Here is a 26,919-nt window from a genome sequence, read left to right as displayed (position 1 = left end):
AGACGAGTTCAAGACCCACCCAGTAACTACTTCAGGATTCTCAGTCAGAAACCCAGTTATTTCCATTGGGCTCCTGAGGCTGGTGGAATGGGCTTAGGTAGGGTAAATCTGTTGAAGCACCCTTTATGGTCGCAGCCTACGAAATACAATTTCAACATCTTGAGAGGTCTAGATGATTACGGAAGCGAGACTGCCTTCTGTTTCCTACTGGACTAGGGTGCACTAGAAAGCAAGGGTTCTAAGAATGCAGCGATGGCAGGCAAAAAAATTTCCTGAGCGGACGCTGGGTACCCACAAGAAACCCTGTGGTTAAAGGACTTACTGGTCCTGGCACCACCGTTGCCCGGCTCACAGCCTGGATTCTAATTCTGTCTTGTCCTGGAGACCAGCGTCGGCCTCCAGCTCCCGCGGTGAAGCCCTTACAGCCCCTCCGCCCTGACACTGCGGAGAAACTAGAAATCTGACAGGAATTCAACCGAGGTAGACTCCCGGGCCTGGCTCTGCAGCAGACCGAGCGCGAGCGGAAGTGACGTCATGCCCGCGCCCGTCTCTTCCGGCTCTTATCTGCACTGAAGAGTTGCGGAGTTGCCTGGCATTCGTGAGTTCTGCGGTACAAGGACTACCTGGAGGCGGAGGGGGAGATAGAGAACGAGAGTGCAGAGCTCTGCTCCGCTTGCCACGGCGCCTCCGGGCGCGGCCAAGCCTGAGTCCTCTCTGGCTGTCAGTCGCCAGGCTGGGGAAGTGCCCAGAGGGCGGGCCTGGCGATGGCTGCGGCTACGATGCTGCTCTTCAAAAGCCGCCCAAGCAAATTCTGTGCGAAAGGCTCTTTTATTTTTCTCCTCAGAAATGAAATTTTGCCGGAGTAGTTGGAGTGATCAGCGCCATACACCTTGCGATTTCAGCGCCTCTGGTGAGCACTCAGTGAAAGGTCGCTTTTGGAAAAAGCCGTATTCCCTTTTAAAAAAATATTAGAGACGAATGTCGGGGTGAGAACTTAATTCATATTGTTAGATTGTACTTTATTTAGTGAGTGCGTGTTTTATTTTGACCATTAGTTTCAGATACAGAGACAAATTTCTTAGTTACTTCGAATGTACGTCTTTCTTGAGAGAATATAAACATTGGTAGACCTCCAGCCCATTCATAAAAACCTAGCGGGCAAGCCTTTACTCACGGCACACAGGTGGCAAAAGGATTTCTGTGAGTTCTTGGCTAGTCTGGTGTACAAAATGAGTTCCAGGCCAACCAGTGCTACGTGGTGAAATACTGTATTTATTAAAAAACAAACAAGCAAAAACCTAACAAACAATAATAGTGAGCTTTTTTCCACCTCCAAAGTTCCTAGGCCTGTGTTTGTTTCCTCATCCCTTTATCTCTCTGTGCTAGTGGTCCATTCAGGGCCTTGTGCGTGATACACATACTTTTCTCTTCGTTCTTAGATCTGTTCATCACTAAACTGCTTGGAGCTCACAGAAGAAATGTGGAAAGCTAGATTATTAAAAATCATAGAATTAACTATTAAGAAGATTGATAAATTAGTGTTCTCTCCCCAACAATCCCCCCCCCCCCATTTCTCTTTTTAAAAAAAACTTAGACGTACTAGCATATTTGATGGTCCAGTATCTGTTATGCTGCAGTCACCTCTTGCAGCAGTCCGTGTCTACTCTTTCCCCAGCAAGATATATTGTATGGTGACTTGTTTGCTAAGATGTAAACTGAAAATAAAGGGCAACATGGTAGCACATAGCAGTGATCTCAGGAGTTGGAGCAATAGGAACATGATTTCTTTTCTTTTCTTTCTTTCTTTTTTTAGATTTATTTATTTTATATATGTGACCACACTGTCACTGTCTTCAGACACACCAGAAGAGGGCATCAGATCTCATTGTAGATGGTTGTGAGCCACCATGTGGTTGCTGGGATATGAACTCAGGACCTCTGGAAAAGCAGCCAGTGCTCTTAACCACTGAGCCATCTCTCCAGCCCCAGAACATGATTTCTATGCCAGGATAGTTACATAGTTTCAGGCCAGTCCAGTCTGCATAGTTATACCCCTATCTCCGAATAAACAATAATAGATACAACACTTGACTGTTAAATACTTGGTAATGTACCACCTAGATTAGGACATTGTCTTACTGAAAGCAAAATATTATTAGATTCAATCAAGAAAATTAAAGAATAGAGTTATTTGGGTATTCAGCTCAGTTGATAGAGTGTTTGTGTGTTATCCACAGACCCCTAGGTTCAGTTCCTAGTACCACATAAACTGAGTGCAGTAGCTCACTTGATTTTGATCCCAGCTCTCTGCGGATAGAAGCTGGAGCATTAGGAGTTCAGGGTCAGCCTCGGTCACATAGTAGGTTGTAGGCCAGCCTGAACCACATGATCTTGTCTTTACAAAAGAAAAGAAGGAAATCAAGAACTGGCTGAGGATATAGCTCAGGAATAGAATACTTGCCTACCATGTATGAAGCCCCAGTTCAATTCCCAGCACCACAAAAATACATACATACATACATACATAAAATGATGCATGTGATATCTGATCTATAAACATTCAGAATTCTCCACATTGTTTTAAAAAGCGGCAACAAGCTTCTGGATGTTTGGAGGTATGTGATCCTTTCAAGCTTTCTATATTGTGCTGGGCTTGGTGGCAGATACCTGCAGTCCCAAGAACTGAGAGGTAAGGTCGTGTGCTCTAGGTTAGAGGACACGTGCATTTTATTTTGACATACACTAATTTTTTTTCTCTTTCCCCTGCTCTCTCAATTTCCCCTGGTCTAGCAATTTATTTACAACTTATTCTGGGGAAAATAAGAAACAGATTTTTAGTTGTAACTGCAAGGCATTTGTTTTGGAAAAGGGAAATCACTTGGCCACTTCATGGTAAATACTCAGCTGTATTCTCAGAAGCAGTAGTTGCATGGGTGACACACCTGGAATCCCAGGACTTGGGAACTGAGGCAGAGAAATCATTGAGTGATATAAATCTGTAATCCCAGTGCCTGGGAAAGTGAAGCAGACAACCACAAGTTGGAGGCCACCAGCATGACACAGTGAGAGTCTGTGTTTGAATTTATATTATTTTGGGGTGATATTTTATGAGTTATTTAAGTTTTTGCTTTGTCATCTTATTCTGGTAAATAGCTGTTTCTTTGTGCCTCTTCTCCCCTTTCCCTCTCTTCCTCCTCTCTCTTTCCCTCTCACCCTCCTCCTGTCCTTCTTAACCTCCTCCCCTGCCTGTCCTTACTCCCTCTCTCTCCCTCCTCCCCTCCCCTCTCCTTCCTCTCCCTGTCCCTTTCTCCCTCCTCCCCTTGCCTCTCTCTCCCTCCTCCCCCTGCCTCTCTCTCCCTCCTCCTCCTGCCTCTCTCCCTCCTCCCCTGTCCCTTTCTCCTTCCTTCCCTCCTGTTTCTTTCCCTAAGAATCATTTTTGCTGTCTCTGAACTCAAATGAATAAAATAAAGGAACTTTTAAGCTTCAATTTTTAGTTTTGTATTATTGTAGTTATGTTGTGGTTCGGCCTTGGACATTGTCCTCCTGCCTTAGACGTCCCAGCACTGTGACACACGTGGCTACCTTGAGTTAATGATTTCATCTTTGCTGTGTGATTTTTGTTGTTCAATCTGTAGATTGAACCAAGAGCCTTGTACATTCAAGGCAAATGCCCTACAGCTGAGCAACAGACCAACCGAGCTAATACTTTCAAAATGCCCTCCCCTTCAAGAGCTTGAAATACAATGTATCGTAATAGATTATGAGTATATATCAATCTTTACATTTTCATTTATGTTTTTTGTAATAGATTTTTACTGTGTAGTCCTAGATAGCCTGGAATCCACTATGTAACTCATGCTTTCTCTTGCTCCTGCCTTGGGACTCCTGAGATTTATATATTTCTATATGTCTGCATTTTAATGTAACTACTATAGAGTGAGTATGTCATAAATTTTTGTTGTGTATTAGAAAGCAATAAAACAAAGTTCTATATTTTGATCTAATTCAAAATCCAAAATGTATATAATTACTTGTCATATGTCAGATTCATCGGTAGTACCTTGCAGTGTATCACTCAGTATTATGGCTCCATAGTCAAAGCCCCCATGTACAAAACTAAATATTGCTACTGTATTCAGTCAACAACTGGTGTGTAGTGTTTACTTATATATTGGCTAATGTATTCCTTTTACTTAGTACCTGTTTCTTTTTATTTATTATTGTTGTGGTGTGTGTGTGTGTGTGTGTTTTCAGAGGTCAGAGGACAACTTGGTAGAGTTGGTTTTCTCCTTCCATCTTGATGTGAGTTCAGGGGTTGAACTCATGTCATCAGGCTTGCACGGCAAGCACTATACTCACTGAGCATCTCACCAGCCCCTCTGTGCCTATTTTAACAGCGTGTTAGCTGTAGTGTGCCTCAGTCTTTCAGCTTGAACACAGTATAGTCTTCCAGGCTGCCTTTGAAGTACCTCAGCAACTTTGTCATCACACACAGTCCATTGAGACGGCATCTTAACTGTATACGCTTCTCTAGGACCACAAGTATGACATTGATAGATAGCATCTTCCAGGATTCTCATTTGGCACACTTTATTCTTATATTTTGGGTGTGCGTAGGAGTACCATGGCACTTACGGAAATTAATTATCTGTTAGAAACCTCTGGGTTTCCAGAGAGAGAACTTAGTTTTTCAAGCTTAGCAGCAAGTTTACACACTGAACCATCTCACTGGCCTTGACACACTTTTTAAAATTTTAATTTATTTTTATTTATTCACTTTTCATCCCACTTACTGCCCTCCTTCCTGGTCACCCCTTCCACAATCCTCTCCATTCCCCTCCCCCTTCCCTTCTCCTCTGAGTGGGTGTTCCCCCCCCCCCCCCCCCATGCCCCCGGCACTTCAAGTTTCTGCAAGGCTAGGCACATCCTCTCTCACTGAGGCCAGACAAGGCAGCCTAGCTAGAAGAACATATCCTACATACAAGCAACAGTTTTTGAAATAGCCACCATTCCAGTTGTTCAAGACCCATATGAAGACCAAGCTGCACATCTGTTATATATATGTGAGGAGGTCTAGGTCTAGCCCATGTATATTCTTTGGTTGGTGGTTCAGTTTCTGAAAGCCCCAAGGGTCCAGGTTAGTTGACTCTGTTGGTTATCTTGTGGCGTTCCTATCCCCTTTGAGGCCCTGACACTTATTAATGACAGAAAAAAATGCAACATCTCACTCATCTTTCTTCCTTTCCCTTCCTTTCCCTCTTTCTCTCTCTCTTTCTCTCTCTCTCTTTCTCTCTCTCTCTCTCCCTCCTTCCCTCCCTCCCTCTCTCTCTATTTCTTTCTTCCTTTCTTTCTTTCCTTCCTTCTTTCTTTTGTTTTTCTGAGACAGGGTTTCTCTGTGTAGCCCTGGCTGTCCTGGAACTCACTTTGTAGACCAGGCTGGCCTCAAACTCAGGAATCTGCCTGCCTCTGCCTCCCGAGTGCTGGGATTAAAGGCGTGCACCACCACGCCCGGCCCCCTTCTTTATTTTTTTAAATTACGTTTGGGGTGGGCTTAGGCTGAGATCAGGGGCAACTTGGGAGAGTTGGTTCTCTTCTTCTGCTCTGAGGACTCGAATTGAACAGCACTCACCAGGCTTGGTGGTGAACCCTTTATCTACTGAGCCGTCTTGCTGGCCCTACTTTTTTATTTCTGGTGGGAGTACATCCTTTATTTTAAATTTTTACTGACAAATGGAAACCAATGGCTAATTTTGCTAGTGCCCTTTGACAATTCCTCAGTGAGGAGGGTTTATCCATATTTCTCATGCCTTGTGGAGTGCCTGTCTCAGGTGCTTTTGTTGCCTTAAGAAATTGCTCTCCTCAGCTTTGGGCCACACATCAGGCCAGCAAACAGCATAGCACCTACTGGGCTATCCAAGAACAGATTATCACAGATGCCAACTCCATACCCAGCTGCCCATAATATTCCAGGTCACGAATATCCCATTATAGCAGGATAAAGGATGTTTCCAGCGGTTAGGCCTATTGGTGGGCAGTTTCCTAGCTAGTTTATCTAACTTAACCCAACTACATCCCACCAAATGGCTACCTCTGTGCTCTAGTCTGGTCATTGTCTGTTCCCTTCCATGTGCATTCTCAGTGAGTGCTTTCTTCTCTCTGGGACATTCTGTCTGCCTGGAAGTTCCACCCTCTATTTTCTGCCCAGCTCCTGGCCCTCAGATCTTCATTATAACCAATCAGCAGCAAGACAACCTCTGATACATTTCAAGATTGCTTTTAGGCAGGTGTGGAAGGACCAATATTTACAAAATAGAAAACAGGGAGATGGACCATAGAAATGACAATACCAAAATATTGCCAGAACCTATAGCTCTCTGATGGTATAGAATTCACAATTGAAAATACAGAGACACACCTTCTCACAATGTGAAGAAAGCTTACTCCAATATCCCATAAACCTGGCATGATAAAATAAATCTGAGCCTTCTGATGAATTGCAGCTGTAGGGACAATGCAGTCCCTGTTCCCAGGCGGAGGTCTCTCAGACTCTGAGGCTTTGCAAGGAGCTCCTTGGGTTTGGTGTGTAAATAGCAATGTGAGTTTGTGTGCTGTAGGAGGGATGCTGCTGCAGCTGTGAACACGTGATGAAGCTCAATATGCTGCTGCTGCTTTTCATACCATAGTCTTAATTTCCTTCATAAAGGACAAGTGCAGGAGCTGGCACACTTGTTCAAACTTTATATTGTTCGGAGGAGCATTAAATGCTGTGGTCAACCAGTTGTCCTATTATCACGTGTTTGAAACTACTGAACGTCTGCTAAGCATGTTCTCCTTCGTTAACTCTAATGTCATATTCAGTCTTGTTTTCAGACTGGACTCAGGCTGGCCTTGAACTCCCAGTGTAGCTGAGGATGACCTTTCGCTCATGGACTTCCTGTTTCCACTTCCTAAGTGCTGGGATTCCAGGTCCGTATCACCTGTATGTATCTTACTCATATCACCGCATTCTCTGAGTACCCATCCCCTTTATAATAGCATCTTTGGCTTGGGCTGAGGCCCCAGTCAGCAGCATATCTATTTCTTTTTGCTTATCTTCCCATGTTTTCTGTATTGAAACTATTCCCAGTGTATAGTGTTCACATGAGTCCTTTTCTCACTTGGTACCTCCCTCCATCATCAAGTTGCTGAGTGAAATGAACAATATAACGGTCCCCTAATCTCCAGGAGGGACTTTTTAAATAAATGTGTTTTAAAATCATTTAATTATTTGTGTATTTTGTGTATATATGCATGTGTAGTTTGTGTGTTTAGATGCACATGTGGAACTCAGAGGCCGACATCTATGTCTTCTGCCTATCATGATTCCTGCGTTAGGGTTTCTCGTAAAACTGTGGCTCACCATTTTGGCTAGGCTAGCTGGCCAGCACGTGTCTGACGTCACATCCCTCCCAGCACTGGGGTTACAGACATGTGCTAAGTTACTGGATTTTATATGGGTGCCAGGAATCCACACCCAGTGTCTTCATGCTTACACAGCAAGAATGTTGTCACTGAGCCATCTCCTTGGGTCCTCTGGGAGATACTTCTTAAGAATGTCAGTAGATGCCTCAAACTGTAGAGAGTATAGAACCCTGTGGATACCACCTCCCAACAACATATGTATCTGTGATTTATAAATTCAGTACAGTAAGAGATGACCAGAAATAACTGAGATATTGAATGATTTCAACAATATACTATAAGTTAAGTGGATATGGTTTCTCTCAATTTTTAAAAAAAATTTTTTAAAGATTTTTTTAAAATTTATTTTACGTATGTGAGTACATTGTCAATCTCTTCAGGCACACCAGAAGAGGGAATCGGATCCCATCACAGATGGTTGTGAGCCACCATGTGGATGCTGGGAATTGAACTCAGGACCTCTGGAAGAGCAGTCAGTGCTCTTAACCACTGAGCCATCTCTCCATGTTTTATTGTCTCATAGTCACCTTATTTCTTCTGTACAAACTGATTGATCATGAATAGCATACTAGAATATAAATATGGGAGCAATTGATGAATTTAGTTCTGTGTTAATAGGATGTGCCATAAACACAAAGCCTCTAGTATTGACATTCATTCAGCGTGTTTTGTCAAAATCGTATCATACGTGCCAGCCAACACTTATAATTACTTTGAAATCACTCAGTGGCAGCATGACATATGACATCATAAACTGCCTTGATGGCTGTTTTTTTCCTTTAGAGTTTTGTACAGTGTATGTTTATCATATTCACTTTCCTCTCCACCTTCTCCCAGATCAGTTCCGTCCTCCCTTCCTACCCAGCTTTTATGCTGTTGCTTCCTCCTCCTTCTCCTTTCCTTCCTCCTCTTTTCTAGTATGGTTTGTGCTGCCCAGACACTCCATCCACTGACCACTGAGTTGTGGACAACCGACTCTCCTCCGCTAAGCAGAGGACCAGACATTCCTGTGCTAGGTGTTAAACTTTGTCTCCTTTCCCCTCTGTGCTGAGATTTTTGTCTAGCTTGAGCTTGCAGAGGTCTTGGTCATGTTTTCACCACTGCTGTGAGTTCATTTGTGCATGTTCCCTAGTATGTCTGGGAAACACATTCATCAGGGTCATTTGTGGTTTCTGACCCTTTCTATTCCCTCTTCCTTGATGATTCCTGAGCCTTGAAAGGAAAGGTGTGATAGAGATGTCTCATTGAGTTGAGTGCTCTGACCAGGTGTGGGCCTTTGTGTTGATTGCCATCTTCTGCAGGCAGCTTCTCTAATGAAGATTTAGAGATGTACTAATCTTTATTAGGAGGTTTTTTTTTTTTTTTTTTTTTACACTCTGTCTCTTTAGCAGAATAACAGTGGTAGGTCTAGGGTCTAAATCCTATCTAGCTATGGTTTCTTGGCTCTGATACTACTAAGTATGGGTACATGGTTTCTTGGAATGGATTCAATCTTGTGCAGAGAACCTTAACTCCAATCAGAAAGTATTCCCATGATATTTATGCCACCTTTGCATCAGTGGGCATATCTTTCCAGGTTGGTTGTTATTACAGAGTTCATAGCTGGATATGATTGGTGATTCCTTTTCTCTTTTAGTAGTGTGCATAACATTCAAGCTAGCCAATGGGGGTGAAGCTTTCATCTTAATACCAGCTTGATTTCTTACATGTTCTGTGGCTGAATTATGTAGTGACTTCAGCAATAGTGTCTTATTCTCAGGTTCTGGAGGGTAAGCAAGAGCAGTGGCCATAGTCTGTAATGTTTGGAGGTCTGTGCAGTACCACTGGCCAACAAATCCAGAAGAAGTAATTCATTTCTGACACTGAATTTTTTATGTGTTAGCCTGTGGGTTCCAGTAGAGGCATTGTTGCCTGATTATAGGGTAACTCTATTTAACTCCTTTTTTAAATATAAGTATGAATTTCAGGAAGGTAGGTTTCCATATAATATTTTCAAAAGCCTTTAGTGTTGTCTTTCCCATACTCTCTCTTCTGTTCTGCCCTCCTGCCCCACTTCATTTAACCCATCCTATTGGATTATTTATTTTTCTCATTTGTGATTTAATAGTTAGCTTTTAACTTGTCAGCATAGAGTCTCCTGGAAACAGTCTCAGTAAGAAACTGTGTAAATCAGATTTGCCTGTGAGTGTGTGAGTGGGGGCATTGTCTTGATTGTTAATTCCTATAGGAAGGCCCAACCTGTTGAGGGTGCCATTATTTCCTGGTTTTGGACTCTGAAACATATAAGACAGGAGAAAGCAAGCTGAGTATGAGGGAGCAAGCAAGCAAGGAGCCATTCATTTCTGTGCTCTTGATTCCCAGTGTGATGTAAGCAGCGGCTTGAGCTCATGCTAGACGTCCCTCAGTGACAGACTGTGGTGTCTAGGAGTAACCCCAGTAAATCCACTATCCCTGTAAGCTGCTTTTGGTAAGACTGCTTAGTTCATGGTTAGGTGGCGACAGACCCTTTAATCACAGCACTTGGGAGGCAGAGGCAGGTGGATCTCTATGAGTTCAAAGCTAGCCTGGTCTACAGAGCAAGTGTCAGGATAGCCAAAGCTGCACAGAGAAACCAAACCAAACAATACAAACAAACAAGATTGTTTAGCTCAGGGAGGTGGGTGACTCAGTATGCAAAAACACTTGTTCTCTAAGTCTTGTAACCTGAGTTTGATCCCTGGAGTCCACAGAGGAAGGAGAGAACGAGTTCTTGAAAGTTGTCATCTGACCTTAACTTCTGCATGCTGCTCTTCTAGAGGATCCAAGTTCAGTTTCCAATATCCAAGTCAGACCACCAGTAATTCTAACTTCAAAGTATCTGATGCCCTCTAACACAGGCACTTGCACACCTGTGCTGAATGCAAATGTGTACACACACACACACACACACACACACACACACACACACACACACACGAGTTATCAGGAATAAAGGTGCACATTTATAACCCCAGCACCTGGGATGATCAAAAAGAGAAGGAGGGCTAGTAAGATAGCTCATGTGGTCAAGGTGCTTGGGGCTAAGCATGGTGTCCTGAGGACAATCCTGGGCTCATATGGGAGAAGGAAGGAACCAACTCTCACAAATTGCTCTCTGATGGCTGCGTGTGTGCCATGGAGCATGGGCGGGCACACGCACACACACATGTACAGTAATAACGAAGCCTTTAAAAGGGTGATGAGATGCTCAGTGGGTAGAGCGAGGGCTGTGCAAGCTTGGTCAGAATTTAGTCTCTGGAACCCAGAGTTGAAAGAGAGAACCAGCTAGCTGTCCAAAGTTGTTTGCTTACTTTCTCCTGTGTACCATGGCATGTGTATCTGTGCACACTCGCACACACGCACACACACACACAGTATAATAATTGATAATAATGAAATATAGAAATATAAAGGCTAGAGAGAAGACTCAACAGCTGAAGGTACTTGCTTCCAACTTAACAGCTGATGTTCAATCCCTGGAACTCACAGTGAAAGGACAGCCTGTTTCTGGAAGTTGCCCTCAACCTCGAGTGTGGTTTATTGTATACCTCACCACACATCACCATCATCATCACTTTTAGATCAAACCCACTAAATTCATGTTGTTAGGGTGCAAGGGCGATGGCTTAGCAGTTAGGAACATTTGTTGCTCTTGCAGAGGAACTATGCTTGGTTCCCAGGACCTACACAGTGGTTAATAATTATGTAACTCCAGTTCTGGGGCCATTCAGTACCTGGATTTTCTAACTTCCTTGGACACTAGGCATGTACATGGTGCATATATGTGAGTACACACACACACACACACATATCCCACTACAAAATACATCTGAAAAAAGCTTATTAAAAAGAACTCACACTCGATGCTGGTGTGTACAGTCAGGTGGTGGCTGGTGGGTGAGTGCACAAAACGGGGGTTCTCACCCTTCCATTCTCACCATTCCATGTAACATAGTTCCTGCCAATTGAAACTTATATTGTGTTATGAACAATTACTTAGTTAAATCAAGTTAATACTCAATTGTAGAATTTCACAAGGTTCTGTAGTTGTCATGGTGGGGATAAAGGCATTCCAAAGGGAAGAGGGGCCGTCAGACTACTGAAAGCACGGAATCATCTCAGTTTGTTTCTACAAGAATCTTGTGTTGGGGGAGGGAAAGACTGGGAGCCTCTGTCTTTCTGTCTTTGTCTCCCCTCCCTCCCTCCTTCCCTCCCTCCCTCCCTCCCTCCTTCCCCTTCTCCCCCTCCCTCCCCCCTTCCCCTGTGGTCTCCTGGAAAGAGTTCAGATCATGTTGCAGGAGGCTGGAGCCTGGACAGTCATGATGCAGGAACCACATACTAACCAGGACTGCCTAGCTATGCATGATTCTTGCCCTCTATTTAAATCTGAAGCTCATGTTAGGACCTCAGAGATAGGCTTAGAGGTGCAGGTCTCTGGACCTTTTGGGGGTTTAATTTCTTTTGAAATGGGGTCTCACCACTGTGTAGCTTAGGCTGGCCTGAAGTTATAGACCAGACTGGCCTATAATTCACAGAGATCCACCTGCCCCTGCCTCTTGGGTGCTGGAATTAAATGTGTACCACGATGTGCAGCTTATAAGCATTTTATAAGAATGACATGTTAGGATACAGAAGTTGCTAAGACAAAAGATTTTGTTTATCAAGAAATACTAATGTTCAAAATGTGTGCCCAGCCCATAATACAAACTGTATATAACAAATATTTCAAGTCAAGTCCATAATTCCAGAAGATGATACTAATTTATTTCTTCCAGGTGTTTTCTTAAGTAGGGGATAAATTAGATTAAATATCTTGGAGACAGGATACTCAAGGCATGAGAGTAAAAGTATTTCTAGATCAGAGTTAATACAAAGTTTTAATGAAGAATGGATGTTATGGGGACGTAGAGATAGCTCAACTTGATGACAGCCTGAAGGTGGTCCTATAACACACATAATGATGGTAGGTGAGAACTACTCCAGAAATTGGCTTCTGACCTACACACACACACACACACACACAAAACACAAGTACACATATACACACGAACACACAAATACACACACAAGCACACATATACACCCATACCCCCCACATACACACACATAAACACAAACACACACAATACACAAACACACACAAATACACATATACACACAAACACACACACCAACACACATACACAACTAATAATATAATACACTAATGACAGAAACACAGCAAAACACCTCTCAGGGAATTGCTGCTGCCAAGAGAGATTGGAGACCTTCTGTAGCAGCTAAGAGAAGTTTTCTGACTTGTCTCCTGGGTCATTTGTATGGGGTCATTGAGATAAGAGTTGATAATTCAGTATCCTGTTAGGTAGCAAGCTTTATAATGCTATTTCCTCCCAAAGATTGGTGTAATCAGGATATATTATATAAGAAAAGAATCTTCTTTTAAAAGATTACTTATTTTATGAATATGAGTACACTGTCACTGTCTTCAGACACACCAGAAGAGGACATTGGGTCCCATCACAGGTGGTTGTGAGCCACCATGTGGTTGCTGGAATTCAACTCAAGAACTCTGGAAGATCAGCCAGTGCTCTTAACCTCTGAGCCATCTCTGCGGCCCTGAAAAGAATCTATTTTTAATAAAAGGGGAAAGAGGTTGGTCATTAGGGATGAGATGCCAGGGCTCACTAGCTGTCAAGCTCTCATTGGCTAAGGAGACATCACAAGTCACTGGAGCAACAGAGTGTGAGATTCTGCTTTTTTGGCTTTTTAAGCCCCCACAATCAACATTTGAAAAAAAAAAAAAAAGAAAAGAGCAACTTGTCCCATATCCATATGTAGATTATTAAATCTGGTAGACAAAATAAGTGCTTGTCTGGGAGGCAGGCGTGTGGTACATGCCTGCAATCCAAGCACTTAGCACACTGAAGCAAGAAGAGAGAAAGGGCTGTGGGCTTTCTGAGGAGATACGTTTTTAGTCTTGTTTAGGCATGTGTTGGAATCCATGCTGTTGTCAAAACTGCAGTGCATAGTTAAGATGTGTGTATTTGAGCTGAGGAGTTGGCTCAGTGGGTATGAATATGCACTATTCAAGCATGAGAAACTTGGTTCAAATCCCCAGTACCCATGGCATAGTCATTTGTGTACCTGTAAGCCCAGTAGTATACCAGGCAGATAAAGGCGGATTGCCAAGGCTTGCTGGCCGCCGGCCTGGCTGCATGTTTAGTGAGACTCAGTCTCAGTGGAATATGGTGGTGAGACACAGAGCAGGGCATCCAGTGTCCGTTAGCCTTCATGCACATGGCATATGCTTCCCCTCTTCCCATGGGAAAAAAGTATGTGTTTCAGTTTTAATTATATCTTTGAGTCAGTGTTTTAGTCGGATCTGTGGAATAAGGTGTGTGTAAGGTTTCTGAGTGAATTTGTTGTATAGCTAATGAACTGTAACTTAGGCCACAATTCGGGGTCAATGAATAAGTAATTGTCATTAAATTTTAACAAAGATATTTTTTATGCCTTTGGTTGTAAGCCTAGGATTTAATAGCTGAGCCATCTCTCTGGTCTCCATAATTATTTATTAATATAATGCTTAATGATGAAAGAATCAAAAGGAGGGCTGGGGGCATAACTCAGTTGGTAGAGTGCTTACCTAGCACGCACAAAACCCGGGGTTTGTTCAGCATTACCACACATACTGGGCATGGTGGCACACATTTATGTTAATTCCAGTCCTTGAGATATGGAGGCCAGAGGATTAGATGTTCAAGGCCAACCTTGGCTACATAGTGAGTTTGAGGGCCATGTAGGACATGATACCGTGCTTGTTTTGTTTTGTTTTAAGGCCTTTATTTACAGTAGTCTGAAGTCAGAGGCGGATCCCTGGTCTACAGAGCAAGTTCCAGGTTAGCCAGGGGAACACAAAAACCCTGCCTTGGGGGTAAAAAAGAAAAAGAAAAAGAAAAAACTGCGAAAAGTATGGTGTGAGGAGAAGGGTGCACATGTCACCTCATGAGTGGAACTCAGAAGACAGTTTATAGAGGTGGTTCTTGCCTTCCACCTTTACATGGGCCCTGGAGGCCAAACCCAGGTTTTCAGGCTTACATTATCTGGTGGCAGGTACCTTTATTTGTTTAGCCATCTCGCTAGCTCCCTGTTTGAGAGAAGGTTCTGTTTTGTATGCCAGGGTAGCTTTGAACTCACAGCAATTCCCCTAACTCAGTCTCCCATGACTGGCATTATAAATGTGCAGCACCATACTTTGCTTTGACTGTAGATCTTTTTAGGGCAGTGATATCTACTGTGAAGGGTGGTTATAATGATTAATTGAACACACACACACACACACACACACACACACACCCCTCCTTGCTTATTGTCTGCTACATAGCATTTCTCAGTGAACCCCAGTATCACTAGGAATCGTGTTTCAGGGAGTGCTGTGCTTAGTGGTCTACTTGTGTATTTCCTGCATATAGTTTATGTATGGCAATTGACAGATAATGACTCTCTAGTTTTTGTTAATTAGTGGTTGATATTACAGGAATGCTAACAGTTGTGTACAACAGGTGACAGAGTGCCACTGTCCACTGAAATTCATCAGCTGCACTAAAGCAAAGCTTGCCTCAGTGAAAGGAGTATTCATGCAGACTTCTGTGTTACAGGATGGCAGCTCCTGCTTCGTCCCATGGTAAGGCCTACTGATACTGTTTCTCAGAATTCCTAAGGTGCCCCTAAGGTAGTACTGTGTATAGGAGCACAGTCGTCTGGGCCAGAACAGCTTATGCTGCTGATTCTTTTACTGTTTTTATTTATTCTCCTCTCATATATTACATCCTGATCGCAAAAATAAGGAATGTGTCAAGAATTTGCATGTCATCCTTGCTCAGGGACCATGCTAATCTTCTCAATTGTGTTGTTATGGTTTTTTTTGTTATATGTACTGCTGAAGCCAGCAGGTGATTCTTTTAAATAGTCTAAAAAGGTAGTTCTCAGAAATAGAGAGATGGCTCAGCTGTTATAAACACTTGTTGCTCTTGCAACTCCAGTTCAGTTCCCAGCACCTAAATAATGGCTCACAATTACCTGTAACTCCAGTTCCAGGGGTCCAATGCCTTCTTCTGACCTCTGCAAGCATTAGGTATACATGTGTTGCACAGACATATATGCAGGCCCAGCACTAATACATACAATCTAAAGACAAACGGTAGTTCTCTGAGAAGATATACAGTAAATAACAGCTGTACACATTCTGAGTTTGCTTGACCCTGAGCCAGTGAAAGGGTCAAACGTTTCATTGATTTCAAGCATTTCCAGGCAAGGATATAGTACTTGAGAGGTGCTTTAGGTCTTTTTTGTGGGTCCCCCCCACCCGTGTGTTTGTGTCTGTGTATATGTGTGTGTGTGTGTGTGTGTGCTCATGAATATGTGCATATGTGGTGTGTGCATGTGGATGTCAGTTCTGTCCGTCTGTCCTTCCTTCCTCCCTTCCTTCTTTAGTTCTGAGAGAGAAGGGGGAAGTGGGGCGGGGAGCACAACTTTTAGGAGTCAGTTCTCTCCTACCATGCGGTTCTTTGGAACTGAACTCAGGTCAACAGGCTTGGTAGGAAGTGCCTTTACCCACTTGCTGGCCTACAGGGGTATTGTTACAAGGGGAGAGATGCAGTCTTCATTAGGAGTCTTATAATCATGACAAGTAACATATTTGTTTTAGATTTATTTATATATATGAGTGTTGTCTGAATGTTTATCTATGCATCATGTATGTGTAGGGCCCACAGAAGCCAGAAGAGGGTGTCAGATCCCTTTACTAGAGAGTTGTAAGCTGCCTGTGAATGCTCAGAATTGAACCTGGGTCCTCTGGAAAAGACTCCAGTGCTTTTAGCCACTGAACTATCTCTCTATCCCCCAACATTTTTTCTTTTTTGGGATCGGGCCCTATGTAGCCCATGGTGGCTTCAAATTTGCTTAGTAACAGTTGATGGCCTTGAATTTATGATCCTCTTGCTTCCACTTCTTGAGCTGGGATGACAGATATGCATCACCACACCCATTTTTATGCTGAGATGGAAGCTGGGGCTGTATACATGCCAGGCAAGTACTGTACTGAGCTACAGCCCCAGCCCTGATAAAGTAACATTTTCAGAGCATAAGCCTCCTCCCTTGTGAGCTGAGCTTGTTATTAATAAATAGTTATCCTAATAAGCAGCATGCCTTGCCATCCTTCTTTCAAGTTGTAGATGGGGCAGGACTGCTCTAGCCTTCTGTGGCATGTGGGGGTGGGAAGAGCATTGAATGAGGATTCTGAACAACTGAGTATTCATACCTCTCTCTTTTTCCATAAGGTCCTTCAGAGGACTCAGGCTGCCTTCAGGAACGAAAAATAGCAGCAGAAATGATGTTGGTTGATTGCCTGACAGATGATCAGGTAAATCATACATGTGTGCATGTGTGCACGTATACACACGTACACATAAACACACACACACACACACACACACACACGTCCTACCTATAGACAGTTTCCTTTGGATAAACTTATCTCTAGAGCCGTTTAAAGCAAATAAAGCCCCACTCAAAGAAATCAGAATCAAGAAAATGCCCACAGGCCATTCTGATGAAAGCGGTTCCTCAGTTGAGATTCCCTCTTCTCAGATTCCAGGTTAGTGTTAAGTCAACAATAGCTATGATGAAACATTTCCTGTTAAGTGAATTTGAAGCTTACAGTTAATTCTGATTTTTCAGTAAGAACCTGGTTTTACATTCATGGTGTCAACTCTTGCTCTTTTATTGCATTTGTGTTTTCCTTTGTGTGTGTGTGTGTGTGTTCAGAGAAAAATTTTTAGGAGTCAACTCTTTCCTTGTGTCATGTGTGTCTAAGATCACACTCAGGTGGTCAGCCATCTTGCTGACCCCTGGTCAACACTGCATGTTTCTTCCTTTGTTGAGTGCTCTGGCAGATGACAAGGCAGACGACTGTGTCCTTCTCCACAGACATTTATTCATGTATGCTCATCCATCACATATTTTGGAAGCACCAGTCAGTGTGCTTAATACAGAGAAATACCATGATATTTTCTTGTGTACTGCTGGTATCAGTTGCTTTTTAGCAGTGGCATGTGACTTGAGGAAGTCAAGAGTGAGAATAGGGCTGGGGATGGAGCTTAGTGGTAGAGCCCTGCCTAGCGTGCTCAGTCAAGGTTCTGGGGTACTAGGGAGATGGTTCAGTGGGTAAAGGGCTTGTCTAAAATACAAAGACCTGAGTTTTAATCCCCATCACCATGTAAAACTTGGCGTGGCTGCATATATTTGTGATCTCAGGACTGTGGGTGGAGAAGGGTGGATGCTAGGCCTGGCCAGCTAGTCTAGCTGACATAGCAATTTTCAGGTTCAGTGAGAAACCCTGTCTCAGAAAAGAAGGTGAAGAATCAACTGAAAAAGAAATTCCAACATCACCCTTTGGCTTCCACATGGACTTGCACAGTCAAGTATTCCTACCACTACTCATGTATACATATACACACTCACAGACACACAGACACAGACACAGACACAGACACACACACACACACACACACACACACACACACACACACACACACACACACACAAAGTATGTGAGTTCAAAGAGGAGTTAGTAAAGCTACCTAACTCTGGTGTTAGATAATCAGAGGCTGAGGAATTTTCTGTAGATGTTTCTATCCTATTTCCTCACCCCTCCCCACCCCACCCCCATGTTCATTAACAGAGTTCTTATTTGGCTCAAACCAGCATGCCTGCAATATTTCAGGAGTTAGTGAGCTTTGAGGATGTGATTGTGGACTTTACCCAAGAGGAGTGGAGCTCACTGAACCCAGATCAGAGGAACCTCTACAGAGATGTGATGCTGGAGAACTACCAGAACCTGGCCACAGTAGGTAGGGCTGCTCTGCTGCCATAGCCCCTTATGAGCTGACTATTTTAGGAGTGGTGATAGCAACTCTGAATAAGACAGTTCCATCCCTAACTCCCTCTTGTTTTGTTTTGAGACAAGGGATATATCTCAGTGTAGCCCTCGATAGCCTAGAACTTGAGATGTAAACCAGGCTGACCACAAACTCACAGAGATTACTCTTGCTACTGCCTTCTGAATGCTGGGATTAAAGATGTCTACTAATCTAAATATGTTTTATTTTACCAGGATGTTTTTTAAAAGTTCAAGGTTTCTTCATATACACTTTTGCTAGGTGTGATGGTACACACCTTTAGTCTCAGCACTAAGGAGATAGAGGCAAGTATATCTCTGAGTTTGAGGCCAGTCTACAGAGTGAGTGCCAGGACAGCCAGGGCTACACAGAGAAACCCTATCTCTAAAACTGCTTCCCACCTCCCAAAAGAAAGTATATATTTTTCTTCTCCACATTTGATAGGCTAAATCAGAAACTGAAATTGTTTATCATTTCTATGTCAGTAAGTTCTCTTGGAGTTTGAGAGATGACTCAGTGGTTAAGAGACCTCGCTTTCCAACTCTTAGGCTGACCTGGCTTGAGGACCCCAGCACTTATGTAAAAAGCTGGGCATGGTCTTGCATGCATGTGTAACCCTAGTGTGGAATTGAGGGAAGGGTAGAAATGAAGATCTTGGAGGCTTGCTGGCTGCTAGCCTCGCTAGCAAAATACAAGCCAAGGTTCCAGAAGAGACTGCCATAAAGAAGACAGACAGTGATAGAGGATGGTACCCAGCACCCTCCTTTGTTTTTTGCATGTGGGCATAGGCATGCACACTTGGACACACATGTGTATATACCACATATGCATGTTCCACACACATAATACACACAAATATATATATTTAATTAAAGAAGGGGTTGGGAAGATGGATTGGCCATCTCATGAACTCTAAGAGAACTTATTGATACAGAAACGATACAAGATTTTACATTGAGGTTTCTGATTTAGCCTATCAAATGTGGAGAGGGAATCATACTTTGTTTTGGGAGGTGGGAAGCAGCTGGTTACTGCTTAAGCATGAGGACCTGAGTTAGATCCCCATCTCTCTGGTGTTGTTAGTCACTACACACACAGAAGCACACCCACATACATGAGCACAGATATCCACATATAAAATAATAAGTAAATTAGAAAGTTTAATTATCTTGATGATTGCGATGAATAATGCTCCATATGAACCACCTGTAATTAATTTCCTTAGAGGAACAAAGATCTCTTTGTTGCAATTCTCTTACTTGCTGTTTGAATAAAAGCAAGTCCTGGGTTGAGAGATGGCGCAGTGGTTGAGCACGCGCCTGTCATGTGCAGGGGCCTGCGTGCAATCCCCAGTCTTAGAGGAAGAAAACTCCAGTCCATGGTAACGTGTGGATGTCTAAATTAACTGGCTCTTAGACTCCAGAACAAGCTAAACTCCTGAGGCATGGACAGGTGGGACTTGCATTACCAATCCTTTGAAAATAATTTCTCTGTTATAACAGCTCTAGTTCTTGGCCAGGTTTGGTGGCACACTTCTGGAATTCAAGTACCTGGGAGGCTGAGAGAGGAAGATTTCTGTGAGCTTGACGCTAGCTAGCCCAAGCTAGTACGTGGCAAGATAGTCCTACCTGTCTCAAAAAGCTGGAGGGAAAAAACAAAACAAAACATTTTTTCTAATTCCTGAGCCCTGGGTAATTGTGTCATTTTTCTGTATGAGCCTTTTCACTAACGTGTCTTACCTTGTACACAGGGTATCAGCTCATCAAACCCAGTTTGATCTCTTGGTTGGAACAAGAAGAGTTTAGTAAAGGTCAGAAGATAGTTTTCCCAGGTCAGTATTCATTATATTTAATGAAATTTTAGTGTTTGTAACTGAAATAAACTTAAAGTAAAAGCAAAGTCCTTGTGTTGGACTGGAGAGCTGGCTCAGTAGGTAAAGGCGTTTTCGACCAAGCCTGGCAACCTGCGTGGTGGAGGAGAGAACTAACTCCCAAAGCCCCTTGACCTCTATCTGCATGTTGTGATGCAAGTGTGTGTGTGTGTGTGTGTGTGCACATACACTCAGTAAGTGAATGGATTGATGAATGAAAGGTCCTTGTATATTTGTGCATGATGTGTGTATGATGTGTGTATGTAGGGGCATGCATGTGCTGCTATAGTGTGTGTGTTGGAGTCCCCACCATCTTCTTTGTCTGCTGCTGCACGTGCCAGGCCCGATATCTTCAGGGGCTTCTCTGTCTCAGTATCCCATCTTGTCATAGCTGTCCTGGAATTACAGACACATGCTGTCATGCCCAGCCTTCTGTGAGTTCTGGGGATCTGAACTCAGATCCTCACACTTGTACAATAAGCACTTTACTCATGGAACCATCCCAGCTCCTACAATGACTCTTTCCAAAATAAATTAGTCTCAGAACTCTGAACTAAGAAAGAAAACCTTCAACTGCCAATTCTCTTCTAGTTTACGTCTAGTCAAACCTTTACATTTATTGCTTTGAGAAATGCTCTCCTTTTCCTAAACATTTTCTATAGTATTTACCTGATAATTTCTATTTACCATCAGTTTTGATTTTTATAGAATCAACTTTTTAAAAATATTTTATTTATTTATTTTACGTATGTGAGTTCACTGTTGCTCTCTTCAGACACACACCAGAAGAGGGCATCGGATCCCATTACAGATGGTTGTGAGCCACCATGTGGTTGCTGGGAGTCGAACTCAGGACCTCTGGAAGAGCATCCAGTACTCTTAACCACTGAACCATCTCTCCAGCCCCTATAATCAACTTTTGATATGATCTAAGTTTGATTCGTGTCCTCATCTTTGCCTCGCACAGTGACACATTCCTGAAATCCTGATCAGGAAGCGGAGGCAGGATGGTTATGAAGTCAGTGCGGTGTGGGCTATGTAGTGAGTTCAAGGTGAGGTGGTGTAGTCTCAAAAACAGAACAGAAAAAAGAAACCTCATCTCTCCCTTCTTAAATTCAAAATAAAATAAGTAAGCATTATTTTTTAGCTCCAGTTAAAAAATAACTCCTTTTTTCATATCTACATTTGTCTTTCTGTTTTACTTCAGAATGGAAATTACAGCTCGAAACCAAATGTTCAGCGTTCCAGCAGGAATTTCTGAGGGGTAACATATCCAGTAGAATGCAAATGGTAAGAATAAAAAGTGTGTCTTATTCTTATTCTCAAAGAAAATTAGAGGTTAGAGATGTGTCTTTTATAGAGTACCTACTTGGCATGTTTGAAGCCTTTTGGGGGAGAAAGCTAGGGAGTTCGCTAAAGGAGATTTCGAGAGAAGCAGCTAACACACAGAGCAAATGTCTCTGAAGAAATGATTGTGCCCTCACTGTGCAATGAACCTCACTGCTCCAGAACTCATAAAGCACATCTTTTTCTTGGAGTGGTACAGAAATCTTTTAAAGATGAGAGCAGATGACATAGCAATCTGGAGTTAAGTGTTTTATCACACTACTTGAGACTAATTAACAGAGTATGAACTGTATGCATGTAATGGAAAATAATCATAATTATAGCATTTTGTTATCAAATGGTTAAAACCTTACCAATTGACTGCAGAAAAATGTTGTTTATCTCTCTTATTAGCAGACAGGAATCAACAGAGGAAGGGAGCTCTGTGATGGGACGCAATATGGAGACTTCTTCAGTGAACTCTCACCCCTCAGGACAGATATGAAAACTCAACCTGCACAGGATAATTATGGTTGTAGTCAGTACAGAAAAGACTTTCTAATGCTTCAGAGGAAAAACTGTGCTGGTGAGAAACTTTCTGAGTTCAGTCAGAGTGAAGAAACCGGCATGACCCCAGTTAAAGAGAAAATTGATACACAAGAGAAAGGGTTTGAATGCAGCGACTGTGGGAAGTCCTTTATGAGCCAGTCACACCTTCAGACACACCAGAGAACTCACAGTGGAGACAAACTTTATGAATGGAATGAGTGTGGGAGAAGTTTTATAAACTCAAGACTTGCTGTGCTTATAGAAACTCTCAATGCAAAGAAACCTCACAGATGTAAGGAATGTGGGAAAGGCTATCGATATCCTGCATATCTAAATATTCACATGCGAACCCACACTGGCGAAAAGCCCTATGAATGTAAGGAGTGTGGGAAAGCCTTCAATTATTCCAATTCATTTCAGATCCATGGAAGAACTCACACAGGAGAGAAGCCCTATGTATGTAGTCAGTGTGGGAAAGCCTTCACTCAGCACTCAGGTCTTAGTATCCATGTAAGGTCTCACACTGGAGACAAGCCCTATGGGTGTAAGGAGTGCGGGAAAGCCTTTCTTACGTCCTCTCGACTGATCCAACATATAAGAACTCACACAGGAGAGAAGCCTTTTGTGTGTGTGAAATGTGGGAAAGCCTTTGCTATTTCTTCCAACCTTAATGGGCATCTGAAGTTGCATGCTGAAGAGAAGACCTGTGAGTGCAAGATTTGTGGGAAAGCATTTGGATATCTTTCATGTCTTAATAACCACATGAGAACTCACAATGCTAAAAAATCATACACGTGCAAGGAATGTGGGAAGGCCTTTAACTATTCCACCCACCTTAAAATTCACATGCGAATCCACACTGGAGAAAAACCCTATGAGTGTAAACAGTGTGGGAAAGCCTTCAGTCACTCCACTTCATTTCAGATCCATGAAAGAACCCACACTGGAGAGAAGCCCTATGAATGTAAGGAGTGTGGGAAAGCCTTCATCTGTCCCAGTTCCTTCAGGATTCATGAAATAAGTCACACCCACACTGAAGAGAAACCCTATAAGTGTCAGCAGTGTGGAAAAGCCTACAGTCATCCTCGTTCACTTCGCAGACATGAAAGAATTCACTAGAGAGAAGCCTAATTGATGGAAGCAATGTGAGGAAGCCCTTGTTTGTGCTCATGTACTTTGAAGACATGATGGTACTCACACTGGGGAGAAACTATGAAAATTAGATACTTAGCTTAGAGCAGTGCTGTGTTGCCATACTGAGCAACACAAATACTCCATGTCAAAAAAATTAAAGTGGATGCTGGCAAGATAGCTCAGTGGGTAAAAGCACTTGATGGAAATGTCTGACAGCTTGAATCTGACCCACACTCACGTAAATCAGACAGATGTAGTGGCATGCATCTGTATTCTCAGCATTCCTACAAGATCACCTGCAACCTTGCAGGCCAGCTAGTTTATGTAGCATGGCAGAGAGGAAGACTGACTCAACAAGGTAGAAGATTTAATGCCTTAAAGTTGACCTCTCATCTCCATGTTTCTGCCCACCCTCCTACATATACCACAGTAATAAAAAAAAATGTTTTTTCAAACAAAAGCATTCTCCATACACTCCTGACTACCCATTTTCTATCCCTGAATCCCACATTGTAAAGAGAGAATTGGCTCCTAAAAAGCTGCCCTCTGACCTCCACATGAATGCTGTGGCATGCACTCCCCCCAATAATAGTACATTTTAAAAATTCAAGTGAGGGACTGCAGAGATGATTGAAATAGTTACAGGCACCTGCTGTACTTTCAGAGAGCCAGGCTTCAGTTCCCAGCACTCACATGGTAGCTTGTAGCCATTCATAACTAGGTGAAGGGGATTTGGGCCCCTTCTGGCCTCTGTGATCACTCAGCATACACATGAGTGCATATGTGCAGGCAAACCATGTATAAAATAAAAATAATAAAAAGCAAATGAGGTTGCCATGAGTCCATTAGAAGTGACTAATGTCCTCAAGAGGTTAAGATGCTGCAGGATGCACACAGAGAAGACCATGGAAACTTCAGACAGCCTTCTGCAAATGGAGACAAGTGGCTACCACAAGTGTTTCTACTAAGGCCTCCAGAGGGAAACTACCTGAATTATGCTGATCTCTGATTTCCAGCTGCCAGATTGTAAGAAATAAATAACCATGTTTAAGTTACTGGTCTATGACTTTGCTGCATTAACTCTAACAAATTGTGTGTGTAAGGAGAGAACTGACTTCCACAAACTGTCCTCTAGTCTCCATGAATACACACTGGCATATTGGCTTATGCACACACACGTGAGAAAAAAAGCCTAGATTTTAAAGTTATTTGTCCTGCATTCTCAACCATTCTATTATTTTTGAAGTCAGTAATTGAAAAGGAGTGACCTTTTGGAGGAGTCTTGTTGCCTTGTTTTTGTTTTGTGGTTTTATTTTGTTGTTTATTTGTTTTAAGATAAGGTTTCTCAATGTAGCCCCGTCTTTCTGTCTGTCCTGGAACTTGCTATTGATCTGCTTGTGTTTCTAAGCTGTGATTTACATATGTGGTTGGATCTCTTCTAGTTTTATTTGAAGTTCTTCTTAGTGAGAAGCCTTTTTAGAGGTCACCCCTGGTACTATTCAGAGAGGAGAAAACCAACTATTATAATAGCAATAGAACCAAAGAACCCAGATACAGAAAAACAGAATCAATTGACATTACCTGTACCACCATTGATCACACAAAAGAAAATATTGAAAAATACTGTAATCTATTGAATTAAAATTAAGGTAGAAGTGGGCCAAGCATGGTGTCACATACCTTTAATACCAACACTTGTGAGGAAGAGGCAGGCAGATCTGTGTAGCAAATTCCATCTTGATGGCTTTTTATACCAAATTATAAAAGTTAAAAAGTTTGAGGCCAGCCTGAGACACACATATCCCCTCATATAGCTTCTGCATGCAAGAGTAACAATCCAACAATATAAACAGGTCTTGAACAGCAATATAAAAGGTCTTGGATTTCACCAAGGATACAAATGAACAGCAACTATAGTAAAAGGTGGTCAAGTCACTAACCAGGGAAGATAGATCCAAACCAGGGTAGGAGGGCTGTATTGTATGTATTTAGCTTGTGTGTGGGAGTAGATTCCCTGCAAAGTAAAGATGAGGTATCATTTTACCACACTGATGATGGCTATAATCAACAGCAGATAGATAAGCAAATAAATAAAAGGAGCTGGCAAGATTGCTCAGTGGGTAAAGACACTGGCTATCAAGGATGTTGACCTACCTGAGTTTGATCCCTGGAGCTCACATGGCAGGAAACAACAAACCCTAGCAGAATGTCTCTGACCTTCACCTGTGTGTCCACCCCCAGGCAATACAAAATGAAACTAAGAAATAGAAAAGGTAAGGACATTTTGTTACTGGTAGTAAAATGGTGTAGCAGATTTGGAGAGCTTTATGGTAGTTCCCCTGTTACTAAGCTTTATTATTATGAGACAATGATACCTTCTTTCCTATAAACCCAAAATACTGAGAGCTGGAAGTCACAGATATATATGTACTTCAATGTTGATAGGATGAGTATAGACAATAGTGATTGTTTCAAAGCTCAAGCAAACATCTTTTCATCATGCTTTTTACATTCCTTGGAATTGTGCCCCAGATCTGCTAGCCATGGATCGGATAACCCCTGTGGCTGTGAAGAGCCCAGTTAGTTATCTGACTCATCCTGGATAAATGGCCAAGTAGCATCATTTAGATAGTCATGCAAACCACCTCCCTGACTGCCTTCTCTGCTGGGGGCTCTATTCCTCCCATTTATGCACAATGGTTACCAAGGTTGAGGAAGCCTGTTTAGTCTAAGGTGGCATCTGTTCAACTTTATATGCTGCCCAAAGTATGCTTGTGTGCTACCGCCACCTTGTGGTCACATATTTTCTTTCATCTGATGAAGAATCACTTGACCGCACTGCATACCATAGTTTGTTTTTGTTTTTGTTTTTTGTTTTTTGTTTTTAACCTTAAGATTCCTGATCAATTTGTAGTTTACTGTTGAATATGATACGAAGTGTAGAGTTTTAATCTTACATGTATTTGTTGGGGGCTTGCACATGACATAGCGCTTGTATGGAGGTCAGAAGATAACTCTGGGGAAGGAGGGGTTGGCCCTCTCCTTTTACCATGTAGGTTCCAGGAATCAAATCTAGCCCTGAGGTATAGATTTTACATAAGTTCAGATTTTCCTAAATATCTTATCATTTTCTCCTTTAGTGTGTGTGTGTGTGTGTGTGCGCGCACAAATGTGTGTGTGGTTAAACACACCTATAAGCACATTCAAAAGCCAGAGGAGGACTTCTATCACATTCTTCCTTATCTTGAGACAGGGTTCTCTCACTGAACTTGGAGCTTGCTGTTTTTAGGCTAAGTCAGCAAACCTTACCAATCCTCCTGATTTCCTTATCCTACCATTGCTGGGGTTACAGGTACACAGGACCATTCCCAGTTTTTATGTGGATGCTAGGGACCCAAACTCATGTTTCAGACTTATGCATGATATTTCCTATCCACTGAATCACCCTCTAGCCCATCTTTAGTATTAGTGGTATTCTATTTTTTTCTGTATAAATTCTTGGGGATACCTGGCCATATCAGTACTTTTGCAATGCATGATGGTCTTAGGCCATATGGTGAGAATACAGTATAACATAAAAAAAAATACACAACAAATCATTGA

At 42.5% G+C, this 26,919-nt stretch overlaps 1 protein-coding gene and 1 non-coding gene across 4 annotated transcripts; one reads left to right on the top strand and one right to left on the bottom strand.

Annotated features, from left to right (window-relative positions):
- The first annotated feature begins 549 nt into the window (after window positions 1-549).
- On the top strand, window positions 550-24,747 carry Zfp426 (zinc finger protein 426). 3 transcript variants are annotated; one of them, NM_001310742.1, is made up of 9 exons: window positions 550-598; window positions 845-910; window positions 6,859-6,966; window positions 15,042-15,163; window positions 16,818-16,900; window positions 18,263-18,389; window positions 20,188-20,268; window positions 21,515-21,597; window positions 22,051-24,747. In NM_001310742.1, the coding sequence occupies exons 4-9, from the start codon at window positions 15,139-15,141 to the stop codon at window positions 23,299-23,301; spliced, it is 1,650 nt and encodes a 549-aa protein (NP_001297671.1). In that variant the 5' UTR covers window positions 550-598; window positions 845-910; window positions 6,859-6,966; window positions 15,042-15,138; the 3' UTR covers window positions 23,302-24,747. The 3 variants fall into 3 exon arrangements, with proteins under 3 accessions (NP_001297671.1, NP_001103779.1, NP_666333.1); NM_001110309.1 differs by having other exon boundaries at window positions 22,048-24,747; NM_146221.4 differs by lacking the exon at window positions 6,859-6,966 and having other exon boundaries at window positions 550-910; window positions 22,048-24,747.
- Window positions 15,318-15,429, bottom strand: Gm23316. Its single transcript, XR_003948436.1, has one exon. It is a non-coding gene; the product is annotated as a U6 spliceosomal RNA (small nuclear RNA).
- Window positions 24,748-26,919: the final 2,172 nt, after the last annotated feature.

Source organism: Mus musculus, chromosome 9 (assembly GCF_000001635.26).
Source record: "Mus musculus strain C57BL/6J chromosome 9, GRCm38.p6 C57BL/6J".
Classification (NCBI taxonomy): domain Eukaryota; kingdom Metazoa; phylum Chordata; class Mammalia; order Rodentia; family Muridae; genus Mus; species Mus musculus.
Note: the sequence above shows the minus strand (reverse complement) of the source record. Positions and strands in the feature narration are given on the sequence as shown.

What these genes read in the sequence shown, in the direction of transcription:
- Zfp426 (NM_001110309.1), top strand. Translation starts at nt 15,139, where the DNA reads ATGGCAGCTCCTGCTTCGTCCCATG. An exon ending in CCAGAACCTGGCCACAGTAG is followed by an intron (nt 18,390 to 20,187) that starts GTAGGGCTGCTC and finishes CCTTGTACACAG; the next exon opens with GGTATCAGCTCATCAAACCC. An exon ending in TATCCAGTAGAATGCAAATG is followed by an intron (nt 21,598 to 22,047) that starts GTAAGAATAAAA and finishes CTCTCTTATTAG; the next exon opens with CAGACAGGAATCAACAGAGG.